Source organism: Acipenser ruthenus, chromosome 9 (assembly GCF_902713425.1).
Source record: "Acipenser ruthenus chromosome 9, fAciRut3.2 maternal haplotype, whole genome shotgun sequence".
Taxonomy (NCBI): domain Eukaryota; kingdom Metazoa; phylum Chordata; class Actinopteri; order Acipenseriformes; family Acipenseridae; genus Acipenser; species Acipenser ruthenus.
Window position 1 is genome coordinate 1,734,325 of NC_081197.1, and position 14,541 is coordinate 1,748,865.

Sequence of the window (14,541 nt, forward strand, 5' to 3'; positions counted from 1 at the left end):
GTAATACGATGTGGTGATGCACTGGGAATGCTCGCTGCAGAAGCACACAGAGCTGTATCTTCGAGATCTAAGTAATACGATGTGGTGATGCACTGGGAATGCTCACTGCAGAAGCACACAGAGCTGTATCTTCGAGATCTAAGTAATACGATGTGGTGATGCACTGGGAATGCTCACTGTAGAAGCACACAGAGCTGTATCTTCGAGATCTAAGTAATACGGTGTGGTGATGCACTGGGAATGCACACTGTAGAAGCACACAGAGCTGTATCTTCAAGATCTAAGTAATACGATGTGGTGATGCACTGGGAATGCACACTGTAGAAGCACACAGAGCTGTATCTTCGAGATCTAAGTAATACGATGTGGTGATGCACCGGGAATGCACGCTGCAGAAACACACAGAGCTGTATCTTAGACTGCTGGATCATTCTCAGGACAGACTTCTCTAATGTGGGCAGCACAGCAAGGCATTCCTCAGCTCTTCCCCTGATGTCGGTTTGTACATTTTTAAAGCTGTTTAAAGAAAGACAAAAGTCCCAGGAACCTGTGCTAGCTGTTGTCAGCTGATCTAGAGGTGTGAAGAAAGCATATTGGACAGATCCTTAACACAGCAATGAAGCTGTTTTCAGAGATTTCAATTAAAGCCTTGCTTAAGTTTCACATGACTTGCCCCCAGGCACTGAATACACAATCCTGAGGGAGGTGCAAAGTTTAAAATCAGCCCATTTTGTGACAGCCATTAAGTGTCATTCAATCTGAATTCTGATGGCACTTTCAGAGCTCTGTGATTGGCTGGTTGCTAGGGGGGTAGCCATTAAGATGCCTTTGCTAAAAAGCAGGTACTTATGATATACTGTATATATACATGTACAGTTATGGCCAAAGGTTTTGCATCGCCCTATAGAATTAACACATTTTGCTTCATAAAGTCGAATGAAACCTAACAATGCTACATTAACATATTGAATTACATAGACATTGCAATATCACTGTAGTTTCTTTGACTACAGGATGTTAAATAAAAAGATCTAAATTATGTTCATATACATATATATTTTTTCTCAACCCTAAAATTCTAGGTGATATATAGATAAGGCACATAAAACCCAGAAAGCAAATAATAAACTCTGTAAAAATTTTTTTTAAAAAGTTAGTGGTATGTAGTATCTGCAGTGGTCCCTCGATATTTCACTAATTTGACCGATTCACTGTAGCGCCATATTGCCAGCAGACTGTATAAGTACCTTATTTTACTGTATAAGGGCCTTTCACTAATCCACTGTTCTCACATGTTGTTTTATGTGCACTGAACTGCGAGCAGGACTGTATTCAAGCCCCTCAATGAAACTCTTTCAATCTCACCTCCTCTCCCTTCTCCTCCACCTCCGGGGCAGGGTTCAGGCTCTGCTGTGAGTGGCTGCTGATCCCGCTGTCCTCGTTGGCCTCGTCATAATAAACCGTCTGGACTAATTCCTGGAAACACACAGGGCTCTTCCCTGCTCTGGGAGCCTGGCCCTCGCTCCGGCCGTCGCTGTCCATGGAGCTCAGAGACAGCGTGCTGTGCCGGTTGGGACAGTGAAAGGGGGTGTTGCCCTTCAGCTTTTCAGTGCTAGGGCTCCGAGGTTTAGGAGCCGTGGGCCTCACTGGGGTACTGGGCAGCTCGGAATCAAAGACAAACTGACAGGCACTTTCTGGTTCGCAGTCTGAATAGAAGACCTCGTTGTTAGTGCTGGAGGGGCTGAGTGGGCTGAGTGGGCTGGTGATGTCTGGACTCAGGCAGGAGGGAGCCTTGTTGCTTTTAGCATCCTGGACCAGAGGAGGGCTCTGTGCGTCGACAGTGTCTGAGAGTATATGGGGTTCTGCACGAGCAGGAGGCTTCAGCGGAGTCCTGGCTGGGGAAAGGCCGCGTCGTCGTTCGTTCTCAGAGGAGCTGGAAACTCTCCTGGAATAGTCGTCGTGCAGCCTGCTGTTGGGCCTGGCCCTGCTGGCCGGCTCACTCGGAGGCGGGGGGCTTTCCTTCCTCCTGGCCGCGTCCGTCACGCCGCTGACCAGCTTGAGCACCCGGTCAAAATCTTTGGCTCTGATGGGGCTTTTCCAGCGCTTAGACCTCCTCTCCACGCCGGGGATCTTATCCGGGTCCATGGAAGACGTGCTGACAGCCCTCCCGATCCTCTGGCTCTCGTTCGCCGGCTTGGGGTCGGCCAGGTTGGAGGTGGACTTCCTCTTGAAGGAGCTCTTCTTCAGGAAGTTGAGGTTGTCGATGCTTTTGCTCCGTCGGTACACAACCTTGCCGCTGTCCATATCGGAGTGAGGGCAGCCCCGTGGCTCCTGTATGACTGGGGAGAGGGGTCTGGGGCAGTTCGAGCGGTCCTCCCCTTTGCCGCTGTCCAGCAGGTTGATGCGCCCCACCCCATAGGCCCGGCGAATGCTCCGAGAGCGATGCGTGTTCCTCTGGAACGAGTCATCCCGCTCCTCCACGTCCGACCCGTCTGACGTCAGCCCGTCCCCTGAGCCCTTGAAGTCCTGCAGGGCACTGGAGTGCGAGAAGCGGTTGTTCTGCCCCTGCACGCAAACCCTGTTCGGCACCCGCTTGTTGAGGCCGTTTCCCAGGCCCTCCTCATTCACCAGCTCTGGGGTTTCCCGGGCTTGAATGCCTTGGAAGACAGAAGACTTGAGCTTCTTGAAAGAGCCCATTTTCCTCAGGGAGGACAGCGCGTTCCAGGTGGGAGAGCTGCCCGGCATGATTACGGAGCGGGGCCTCTCAGCGCTGGAGCTGCTCCTTTTCCGAGGGGTGGAGAAGAAGCGCATGATCTTGGAAGGGCTCAGCTTGTCCTCCTGTCCATCCAGCTCGCTGCAGTGGACACTGTCCACCATGCCGTTCTCAGAGTTCAGCTCATTCAGAGTTTTCGGTTTAACGTCCTCCGTGGCCACAGCAGTCTCTGCGCTGCCGTTGGAGCAGCCGTGTGGAAAGGATGTCATGCTGGTCCCATTGCTACTGGAGTGCAGGCAGACTGTTTCCTTGGCTGGATCTGGGCTGCTGTCCTCGACTGTGGAGCCGGGCTCATGCAATTCCTCGATGGCACCTCCTCTCCTCTCCGTCTCACATGCGCTGTACGGAGTCAGGTCTTCAGTGGATTGCACTGCCTGGGACAAAGGAAACAAAAGGCAGGTTTAGCAAGTCTTTTTCACACGTTACAAAGGGGAATCAGTCCCTTTGTGGAAACTGAGTAACACGAGGAACATTATCAGATCAACAATAAGCCCTCACGTGACTGGGAAAAGAGCCCTTCTACCTCCACAGTCTGTTTAACCGTTCAACCGTCTGCCTGCTGGAGGTGAAATATAGTCCCCTATTCAGGAGCAAGCTAAGGGGCTATATGCAGTATATTCCCAAGACCTGCCTTCACAATGCATAGACACCAGCTCCTAGATACAGTTTGCATAAAGCTTTTACTTTAAAGACAAGCATCTTAACCACTTCATTTTGATATATTTTGAATCAGATCAATTAACATCACTGCTTAAACCTCCAGATTTTTAATAACCACTGTCAGGAAACAGAACACTTGTTCTTATGAAGAAAGAAAGAAAAAGGAATGAATTAACAAGGGGTCAACAGTAATACAGCCATGCTATGCACACTGCAAAAGAGGCTACCCACCGCGACGTGAACTTTAAAAGGGTCAGCAGGCTATTGTTATCACCTTATTGTGGCGTCCACAGTGGTCATGTGAACCGCGAGGACTGATGAGAAACAGGAAGTAAAGTGCCTTAGCAACCAGAGAGAACAGAGGAGCTGGGAGAAGCACTCAGCCCAGCCTGGGGAAATCAAACGACAGGGTGTGTGTGCTTTGCAAGCCCTATGGATTCCCTGGTGGCCTTTAAATTAAACAGTATTTGGACGCTACAATGAGCAAGTCTCTCCAAAAGTAATGAAGCTCCAGTGAAAGGGGCAGAACACACTTAAAGACAGGTTGACAATGGTGCTCTATAGTGCAAAGGGAAGGGTTTTTAGCATGCCTTTTCAAAGAACTTTTACATCGATGGATCAAAATGCATGCTGTAAAACTAAACCAGCAAATACATAAGAAACCAATACAATAAACAATAAAAACTAGAAGCAAAAATAACATCATGCTTTTCAAACATGTTCTCATGCTTTTGAAAAAAAAAAATAGTGTATAAATAATTTTTAGTCATAATTTCTAAGAAATAATTATTAGCGGTATCCAAGAATTATAATCAAAAGAGTTTTTACCTACAAGGAAGGACTACACAGCAAGTGTTTTGGTTTGGACGGTAATTGTTACAACAATTACATTTCAGTCCAATATTCTCTGAAAAAAAAAAAAGCTAACTCAAAGTGCAATTTGTTCCTGTTATAAACTAATCTACAGGTTTGGAAGAGTGTCATGTAACTGTAGAACGGCCTGTAACCAGGGCAACTGAAATAAAAACAGTTATTAAGCACCATCGAAATACAAAAAAAAAAATATTATAATAAATAAATACAAAAAACGGGCCATGTGGATATGCAGACACATTATTAGAACAATGAACACTGCAAAAACTTTCCATGAGTAATTACCAAGCAGCCAACTCCTTTAAGACAGCCCCACAGCCTTCATTCTTCAGCAAGCAGTGATTACACAGCTCCTACAGCAAGAAGGGTCCACACTCTCTTTATATAAACTGAACCCACAGGAAAACATTGCAGCTCTGTGGATCCTAAAGACAACAGCTGCATGCAACAAAATCTTAAATTTAAAACACCCGCGGAGAAGGAAAAAGTAGAACAGAAAAAAACAAACAAACATTGCTTCTTACAGAAAAAGCACAAAAGACACACAGAGCTTTACAAGAGCCCTGCAAACAAGGAGCCTCAGTGCCAGGCAGATTTAATCTCAGGACCAGTCTGACTGGCCCCAGCACAAAGCAGCCATACTAACCTTGTTACACATCACTAGGGCAGCCAAGAAGATCCCATTACTAACAAAACAAGAAAGGTTCTGGAATCCACTGAGGAGAGAGTGACAGTGAGAGCAGTTCTAGAATCCACCGAGGAGAGAGAGTGACAGTGAGAGCAGTTCTAGAATCCACAGAGGAGAGAGAGTGACAGTGAGAGCAGTTCTAGAATCCACAGAGGAGAGAGTGTGACAGTGAGAGCAGTTCTAGAATCCACCGAGGAGAGAGAGTGACAGTGAGAGCAGTTCTAGAATCCACTGAGGAGAGAGAGTGACAGTGAGAGCAGCAGCAGATGCTGTAACTCCAAGTAACAAGTAGATTGTGAGTAGCAGGGACTTTGAATAGCGTGGAGAGAGGGAGAGAGAGAGGGGCGGAGAGGGAGGGGGCAGGTACTAGTGTGAGAACCTGCCTGCCTGCTTGTTTGTTTGGGAGCTATCACATCTCAGAAGGACAATGGCAGAGAAGGGGGTGAAGAGTGTCACAGATTGATGTGAGTGGGGGAGTGGGTGGGGGTTTAATCCACACACATTAAAAGATGCCAACAGTAAAAACACAATGGGCTTTACCAAAGTTTTAAAAGTACTATAAAAGAAGGGGAACCAGCTAAGCAGAGAAGTGAAGTCTAATGCTTTACTAACTCAATTTGCAGAATGAATCAGTCAGCCAATGTGATCTAATCAGATGAATGCTGTTTGATTTATACAGAGAGAATATAAAAGCAGTTATATGCTGCTTTTTTAAGTTATTTTTTAGTTTGAGAGGGGCTGGTGCAGTTTGAGAGGTGCTGGTGCAGTTTGAGAGGGGCTGGTGCAGTTTGAGAGGGGCTGGTGCAGTTTGAGAGGCGTGGGTGCAGTTTGACAGGGGTTGGTGCAGTTTGAGAGGGGCTGGTGCAGTTTGAGAGGGGCTGGTGCAGTTTGAGAGGGGCTGGTGCAGTTTGAGAGGGGCTGGTGCAGTTTGAGAGGGGCTGGTGCAGTTTGAGAGGGGCTGGTGCTGGCAATGAGGGTGTGTATTACTCTCAGATGAACACATTCAAACAGGGCAATAGAAGCAGGCTTTCATATTTATTTATGATTTAATCCTTACTTATGTATACTTCCATATGTTTAACATTATTTTCTTTTCTGTTCTAAACTAAAAGCTGATAATAAAAATATATTTAAAAAAAGCAGGCTTTCTTTCTATGCCTTTTACGGTTTACGGTTTTTCAGTTTTAAAATGGAATGAGTAATTGTTTCACAGCTCAAACTTCCCATTTATTCGTTAATAAATCATAAGTGAAATAAATCGTCGTCATGCCTCAGTTAAAAGACTTTAACCAACCACAGGTAAAAAATTAACTCCAGAAGTACATGTGGCAGTGTGACTGGAGGGGAGTTCTAATTGGCCATCGTCATGGAGACTGGACTGCTTGGTCCCAGAGTTCCAGCTAACAGAGGTGTGCCATCAACACAAGTTTGTGTCCATGGAAACCGTGACGCTACTAGGCAGTTAGCAGTCGGCCAGGCAGAAAGACAGTAGACCGTACTCTGCAGGAGCCTTGAAATAAAGAAGTGCTGCTTTCAGAGAACACTGCTGTTCTAAACGAGAGTTCCTGGTTATAGTTATAGTCCTCCTGGGCCCTCTTTTAAATTAAAGACCCTAACTGAATGGGCTGACAGGAGCGTGTTATTGTTTTTCTGACATCACCACCGGTTTGTCTTCTCTGAGTCCCCAGCACTGTGCTTGAAGGGCATGAAGCCTCTTCCAGTCAGGTAAATACAAGCTGCAGTGTGATGATACATGGCCAGCTCTGTCACAGTGCTTCTCAACACACAGTGTCTGCTCTACCAGGCATCTGCCACAGCGTCTATTCAAACAGCCATGCAAGCTGATCTATGTGATAATAACACAGACATCATGTTTCAAACATGTACCACTCCGTGCTTTACTTAGTTTCCAATAGAAATGCCTGGCGCATGTCATTATGTGCCAGTTAAGGGACCACCGCATCCTAGAGTTTTGAAAAATGTTATTTGTTATATGAATTATAGAACGTGGTGGCTAGTCCCTCGTATTTATCTTTGCAAGGCGCTACTGTAATTTATCAGCAAACAACTACAATAACATAAATCTGTAAAGTGAATTGTGAAAAGGCAAAGAAACGTAATTAAATCGAAGAAACTTGTCTGTCGCAAAGAAAGCCCTCCTCAATTACAGCTGTCGTAACTTTCAGGAAAGGCACCTTCTACCAATGAGCGGAAAATAAAGTCATTAAGAAAATCTGCTGGTAACAGAGGTGATTAAAAAAGCAATGCAACTGGAGGAGCACAATCATCACAGGAGAGTCTGCCTGAGCTGGAGAACACGAGCACACTGAATAATCACACGCTGCGGAACTTACTTTAACAGTCTGCTTGGGACTGCGGGATTCAATGCTAATCACACTGGCGTTGATTACCACACTCCCAGATCACACAGAATACAAGGCGTTAAAAGGAACAGCTGCGTTATAGGGGTTTTATATACAGATCATTGTTTTAATTATATTAGAGGCCCAGTCTGACGACAAGAAGATGAGCTTCAGCAGGGTGTTAATAAGGACGTGTGCGTCCCTTTCATGGGGGTACAGTGTTCATTGAACTGCAGTGAGACTGCATGATATTACCTTTACAAACGCCACGCATGCTATTAGAATGGGTGTGTGTGCCACTGGGGCAATGCTAACTGTCTGCAAATGAACATGCGCTGTGTTTCAATGCTTCACATAAAGCAATGGCTTAGAAAGGGTGAAAGCCAAATTGACTGGAAAATGTAAAAGCAACAAATAAACGCATCAATAAATTGAGAAACACAAGATTACAAAATCCTTAGCAATCTTCTCGGAATCCTCCTCCTTCGATGAACCTGGATATTACTGTACAGTACACAGTAAAAGCCAAGAGAAACACAGAGTGCAAACCCACACTTATCTCTGACTCCGCAAACTGCATACAGTGCATGGCACTGAGCACAGCTGCAGCTCACACCCTGGCTGCTTGCCTTGAGACATCGGCCAGGAAGTGTCAAGTGGTACGTTAACTTTCACAAATTCAAGCTTAGTCTTCATTTAAATGCAAATCGCTACAATAGGGGAACAATGGGCCCTCTTACAGAGCCACGTTTGTATTTCAATTGCAAAGCTAAAACGTACCAAGCTAAAAACATGCAACATAACGCTACATTCTGAAAGCTATTGACTCCAAAACATCATTAGCATGCTACTTTCACAGAGTAATAACACACCCAATAAAGTTACTAAAGCACAACTACACGACGCAGGCATTCGGTGCCGGGGGCTTGTGACTCGTCCTGAGCTGTTCCTTGTTACTTTCAGAATTGTAAATGGCGCCCCTCCCCCATCAAGCAAAAATAATGTGAATGACGATTTGGATTACGAGCTTTGAGAATGTAGCCCGTCCAGTCCTCAGCAGGAGTAACTGCTTCTTAAATTCAAGCCTTCCCTCCCAATTCCCTTCTTTCAGTTCCTAATGAATATACATTTAAAAAGCTAACACAATAAAAACAAGACAAACAGCCTTTCTCTAACCAGCATTTTAACAGAACTTGTGAATTTTGAGCACAATGCGGTTGCCAACGATGGTGGAAAAACAACAATAAAAATCAATCACTGTATAGTATCACTCTATGGGATTTCTAAACATTTTTCATGGTGTCCAACTATAAACAAATGCTCTGTCCTTCACTTACAAGAGCCCTTACAAACAAAACCTTACCACACTGATCCAGTCTTCATTAGAGCAGCAAAGCACCTCCCGAAATCATCCCTGTGGTACTTTTCTGAATCAATAATCAATAAAGACAGCAGCAGCAGCAGCAGTCCCGGTGCTTTGACCAGGACAAGCATTCACAGCGACCCTGTCTGACTAAAGCTACTGTAGACCTGCTGGAATAAAACGGCTCTCCTGAAACAATACACTCAAGGGCCATCAAAAGAAACTATTCATTTCTCACTGTACTAGACGACAGCCTTTCATCTAGCAAGCTGGGCACTTGATAACCTGTCTGATGTGTTCATTGGATGCTAATCTGATTTCTATTGTTTAGATGTTTTATTTTTCAAAGCCGGTTAAATGACCTTTTTATTACAGTACCACTTCCCTGAGATGTAATCAGTTTATTTATTTATGTATCTGTAATTCATCTGCATTGTCTTCAAAGTCATTCTTCCTGTAAGAAGCTTACTAACAGCTAGTACAACTGGTTTCTCCCCCACCATATATGACAACACAAGGACAGGTTTAAAAAAAAAATAATATGACATCACAATCCCCTCCAGTGTCAGAACCTAACCTCCTTTACAGGGTCATGCAGCTTTCAGAACAGCGGTCTGGCCTGGTCCCTTCCTCAAATCTGCACAGCCAGCACTGATGCTTGTTAATAAACCCATGGGAGTAAAGCTGGGTAGATACAACTGTACAACGAGCTGGCCCTTTCTAACACAGCAGGTTTAATCCCTGTGCTGAGGACTGCGTCACAGTGTCTTCAGAATCCCACTCATTCTCCAGATCAATGGAGAGAAGCGCCAGCTTCCCCACCCCCTGTCACTCCTTCCAACATCCTAACCTTGCAGTCACATCCCAGGGACAAGACTTTGCTTCGGTACACTGAAGAGTGATAGGGTTCCGCTGCATGATTTGTTAGTTAAGGACTTTGGCGTCTGTCGATAGCAGTTAGAAGTTACCACCCCTGACAAGACTACAGCGGGATGTCAACAAGCCCCTTTTTTGTTGAAGGATAAGTGTGTGAGTGAAGAGTACACAGAGCAGGAATACAGTGCATTAGGGGCTCAGTGTAGCATATAAAAGTCAGACTAGAGCACCACAAAGCACCACTAGAGAAGCACCACCTTTCGTCAGATCTTGGTTTTACAGTATTTTAACATCCAGTCATCTAGTACTCCCCCCTCCCCCGCCCCCCCATTCCTTATGTCTTATAACCTAATGACCCTGTGGACGTGTTGTCAGAACGAGTGAAGTCTCAGTTTGCAGATCTGATATTTGGAGGATTTTGTCCCACTAAATAACACATCCGTTTGCTCCCTTTGAAGCTGTTGCTGCTGATAGAGATAAACGACATTAACGACTAAAATGACTAAAAAGACGTCAACAGCCCTGGGGGGTGGGCAGCTTGTTAGAGTAGACGCTGGTAGCGCTCGATTTGTAGAAGGTCATTGCATTCTGGGCAGCTACAGTAGCTGCAGATGTTGAGAAAATGGAAAAGGGAGTCCAGGGGATTTTGATGCAGTGTGTGGGTGGCAGGCGGCTACAATTCCAGTTACTTCTCCCTTTGTTGTCTCTGCTTCCTCTGTCAAAAGAGACCCCCACCCCCAATAGAGTCCTTCTGCGGAGCCTGGGGCAGAACCAGTATGACCTCATCAGAGCCGGGTAAATAGAAGCCATCGCAGCCCAGTGACTCACTGGAGTAGCCTGGGTTGGTTTTCCATTAGCCACCCACAGATCTCTCCATGCAGACACCTAAACCACAGAGGCAGGGTGGGCCCCCAGCAATGAACTGGGTCGGAGACACACTGGCTGTTAATAGACCCGTCCCATAACCTACATTGGCAAAGGAAGCTGGATTAGCCATGCATGACACATTGGAGCAGTCATTCAGCTCTTTGGATAAATCCTGGAGAATAGTGAAGCCTGTGTTTCTACAAGGGCGTATCATTCCACTTTCCTATTCCAACTGCTTTGATGACATCACTGACATTTGTCTACAGCGTTCCATTAAAATGATTACAGAATGACTGTCGGGAACAGCCAGATATTTACTGTTAATAAGGAACTTTGGTATTTTGAACTCATTTTATTTTAGATCTGTTCCAGTAAGATATACAATACTGTAATTCGAACGACTTCGTTCGTTCTTAACGTACAGGTTTTATTTAAGAGGACAGCGGCCAAAAACGCAATGAAAAGGAGAGGACTGTCTCCTGATAACTGGAGGTCCTACTGTAGTTCCAAAAGCGTGTGTTCTGGAGCTACACAAACATTAAAGGCAGAGCAGGGTTATGTTTTTTATTATGGTCTGGTAACCACATCTTGAAATCTGGTACGGTTCTTCCGTTATGATCAAGTGGGAAACCAGACTGCAGGAAAGAAAGAAAGAAAGAAAGAAAAAGAAAGAAAGAAAGAAAGAGGATCTGTTTGAGTCAAGTTGAATAGGCCGCTTTCTGCAAGCTCCTTTTTCATTGAAGCAAGTGTCTCAAGTTTCATAGTGCTTGCCCTTGGCTGGGGCCCGGCTCCGACACAGTGGTATTAACTGCTGCTTCTTTTAGGGGCACCATTGGAAACTGTTTTAAAACTTGAGATGTATTTTCAGGGCACAACACTTCAAATGGAACTGCTAGCCTGCCTCCCTGAAGTTTTTTAAGAAATCCATTATTTTTGCAGAATGGCACAGTAAGGACTGTTGTCTGATTTTGACGACAAGGGAATGTTTCTCTCATGAACTATTTGTACTTAACAGAACACTTGCCATTTCCCAGATTACAATGAAAACATTATTCAGTAAATCGGTTTATGCAATTCGTCGCCCCATAGTTGCAGAACACTGGTAAAAGTAATAAATAATACTACTAATTATATATATATATATATATATATATATATATATATATATATATTTTTTTTTTAATAACCCATACAGAAATACCCGTTTAGTGTTTTTATTTCAACTAAGGTAATTTTGGCAATGTTAAAGTATGTCACTAACTAGGCTAGTTTTCATAATGTTTTTGAAATCTGCATACATGCATGGATGCATACATGTTAAATATTGGCAAAATATGTCTTCAATCTAATTACTCACTAATCTGTGGGACAGTGCATAACTGACGGAAGGCTCTGTAGCAATAAAAGAAAACAGAATCTTTGTGCCACACTCTAACCAGCATCTTGATGGAAGCTCATAGTAAAAGAATAGCCAATAGGAAACAACAGCAGTTAATACAGCAAGGACAGTGGACGGTCAAGCTGTCATTCTCATGGCCCTTTAACTTTTGACCAGGCCCCCCCGAGGATTCTGAGACATTCCGTGCAACACGTCAGTGTGTGAATTGTAACTAACAGCAACAGAAACATGCATACTGCGCGGCTCCTTCTTCAATGAATCGTTTAAAGAGAGAACTCATTTAGTAGCAGCGAATGTATTTGGGGTACATTCCAGAGTTCCCTAACTTCACTAAGGACTGCTGTAAAACCACAGGACTGGGCTCCGATTTTAAGCACTGCGACAATCAAGTCACTAACGACATACTGTAATAATATTAGTGTGGGTGTCTGTGGCAATCTGTGTTTCAGGTGATAGGAGGCACACCCCAGGGCAAGGAGCTGCTCATTTGAATCCTGCTTGGGGATACCCTGGGCCTGCTCCTTCTATAGACACCCCAGCAGGGTCGTGGGAACATGCTGTGCATCCAGGGGAGCCATGAGAAACAGGGGTCCCGTCTGCACTGCTTACAACAATGAGTTCAGAATTTAGTTGTGAGCAAACATCACGGGTGATTAGGATGGTTTCTATGGGCGTTTTCAGCACTTGCAGAATCCCAAAGATTTTTATACAAGATTGTTATTGACACATTAACTACTTACAAGACCCTAATGGCAATGTCACTACCCTAATTCTATAGAGCCTAAGACTCCCCTATTCAACCAGAATCAAACATTAATACATATATATATATATATATATATAATTTTTTTTAATAATCTCATATGAAATAGACCATGGCGGTGGGGGTCGGGGGGTCGATGCGGTTTAGGGATCTCAAAGCCCTCGGATGCGGTTTAGGGATGTAACCCCGGGCTGTAACCTCAGGGGTTAGGGTCCCGAGTGGTGGTCTCAGTTTGAGACCATTCTTGTACAGGGACGCCTGGGGCTCTTCAGTCTGGTAGGGGAGGAGACTGCCGATCGGGGGTCCGGCACCAACTGGAATCAGCAAAGGATAACTAAACTAAAGAGTGCACAACTAATTGACTTGGATTAGCTCTCTATCCTGAGTGGCCGCTTCAGCTGCAATTGGTTTTACGTCTTATATATCTATAGCACCAATCTCAGCTGCGTTCAGAGATGCCCAAGGCTGTTTCAGTGATGAAAAGCACTTTTGGATTTTACCTTCCATAAAAAAAAAAAAAAGCAATTAATCCTAGGGTAGGCTACTTGCATTCAGTGACAACCACTTGTAACAGGGTCTGTATTTCTTATGAAATTCTCTAACCCTTTTTGATAACGCAATCAATGTTTACCCCACAGGATGCAGGATGACTGAGCCACATACAACACTGTGAAGCCCTTTATATCAACAGCATTCTTTAATAAGAAAACCTCAATTAGACGGCAACAAAGCAACAAAAAAACATTCCTCAATAGCGAGGAAGTGAGAAAACCTGGTCAGGCCTGGCCCGAATAAAAATAATTACTACATTTCCACCGTCTCTTAAGAAAAAAAGTACTTATTGAATTTTTTTAATTCATGGATTTATTCAAACATTTTCTCATCGTTAGCGAACATTAGAAAAAGAAAAAAAAAGTAATGAAAGAAAAGCATCTCTGTATTTTGAAGTGTGTTTATACAGCAGTGTGCGTGATTTGTATTCCAGCAGCATGATTTACACCTGCCTCGTCATGACTTGTATTCCATAAATAAACAACAAAACAACAGGGGGCCTGAAACTGAATACAGAGGACCCGCTGTGCACCAAGGCACCCCCTTCAACGACCACGAGAGAACAGGCAGTCCATTCACTGCAGCTTACCACACCCCAGCAAGAGTATAGGACTGTTTACTGAAAAATAACCCCTCAGGTGTCTGCAGTATTTACCACGCTGCCTGCTGGTGATCTTTACAAGGATTTAGCTTCTTTTGGGGTCTACTTTAGTGCCAGTAGTTCACAGCTGAACCCGAAGCAGAGATCACTTTAAAGTAAAGGTGGCTGTGACCCATAAAGACTGTTATCCAAAAAGGAAGCCAGAAGCCAGATCCTCGGTTTCATGATGGGAAAAGAAAACAACACCACACATGTAGAAAACACAGCGAGTAAAAAGCACTTAGACCTCATCGACACAGCTCTGTTATCTTCACCTTGCCAGATTGTCCTCAGTGGATATGGGGTCAGATTTGACTGCCCACGACTCATGTGACCGTGGGTGGCATTGCAAATATAAAATAAGTTGTATGTTTACACACAGTACAAGCACACACACATACATGCGAGGAGTGATCAAAGAGGAACAGATATACAGTATGCATGTGTGACAGAAATACAATGAGTTCTGGTGATAAATCTTCCTCCCGACCTGTGAGGGCGCTAAAGAACGGGAGGAGAAGTATCTGGAAGGGCTGGCCTGACAGTTCGTTTCCGGGACCGGAAAGTGGGTCAGCCTGGAAGGAAGCGAGACTCTGTTGTAAGACCGTATTGATTTGACAGGTAAACAAGGGGCAGCTGCAAGTAATAAGGCAGCTGCAACCGTTTACCTAGATATCATGCGGGATTACATATAGGGGCCAGGGTAACGCTGTTCTTTTCCTTC

At 44.6% G+C, this 14,541-nt stretch overlaps 1 protein-coding gene across 7 annotated transcripts in view; it reads right to left on the reverse strand.

Annotated features, from left to right (window-relative positions):
- LOC117405950 (spermatogenesis-associated protein 13-like) overlaps positions 1-14,541 on the reverse strand; it is a 75,023-nt gene that overhangs the window by 21,660 nt on the left and 38,822 nt on the right. For 6 of the 7 annotated variants that reach the window (XM_059030665.1, XM_059030664.1, XM_059030663.1 and 3 more), the window contains one exon: positions 1,366-3,147. In XM_059030665.1, coding sequence (XP_058886648.1) covers positions 1,366-3,147 — 1,782 coding nt within the window. Of the gene's footprint in view, positions 1-1,365; positions 3,148-4,952; positions 5,237-14,541 lie in introns of those variants that run through there. The other variant, XM_059030666.1, reaches the window with a different exon arrangement.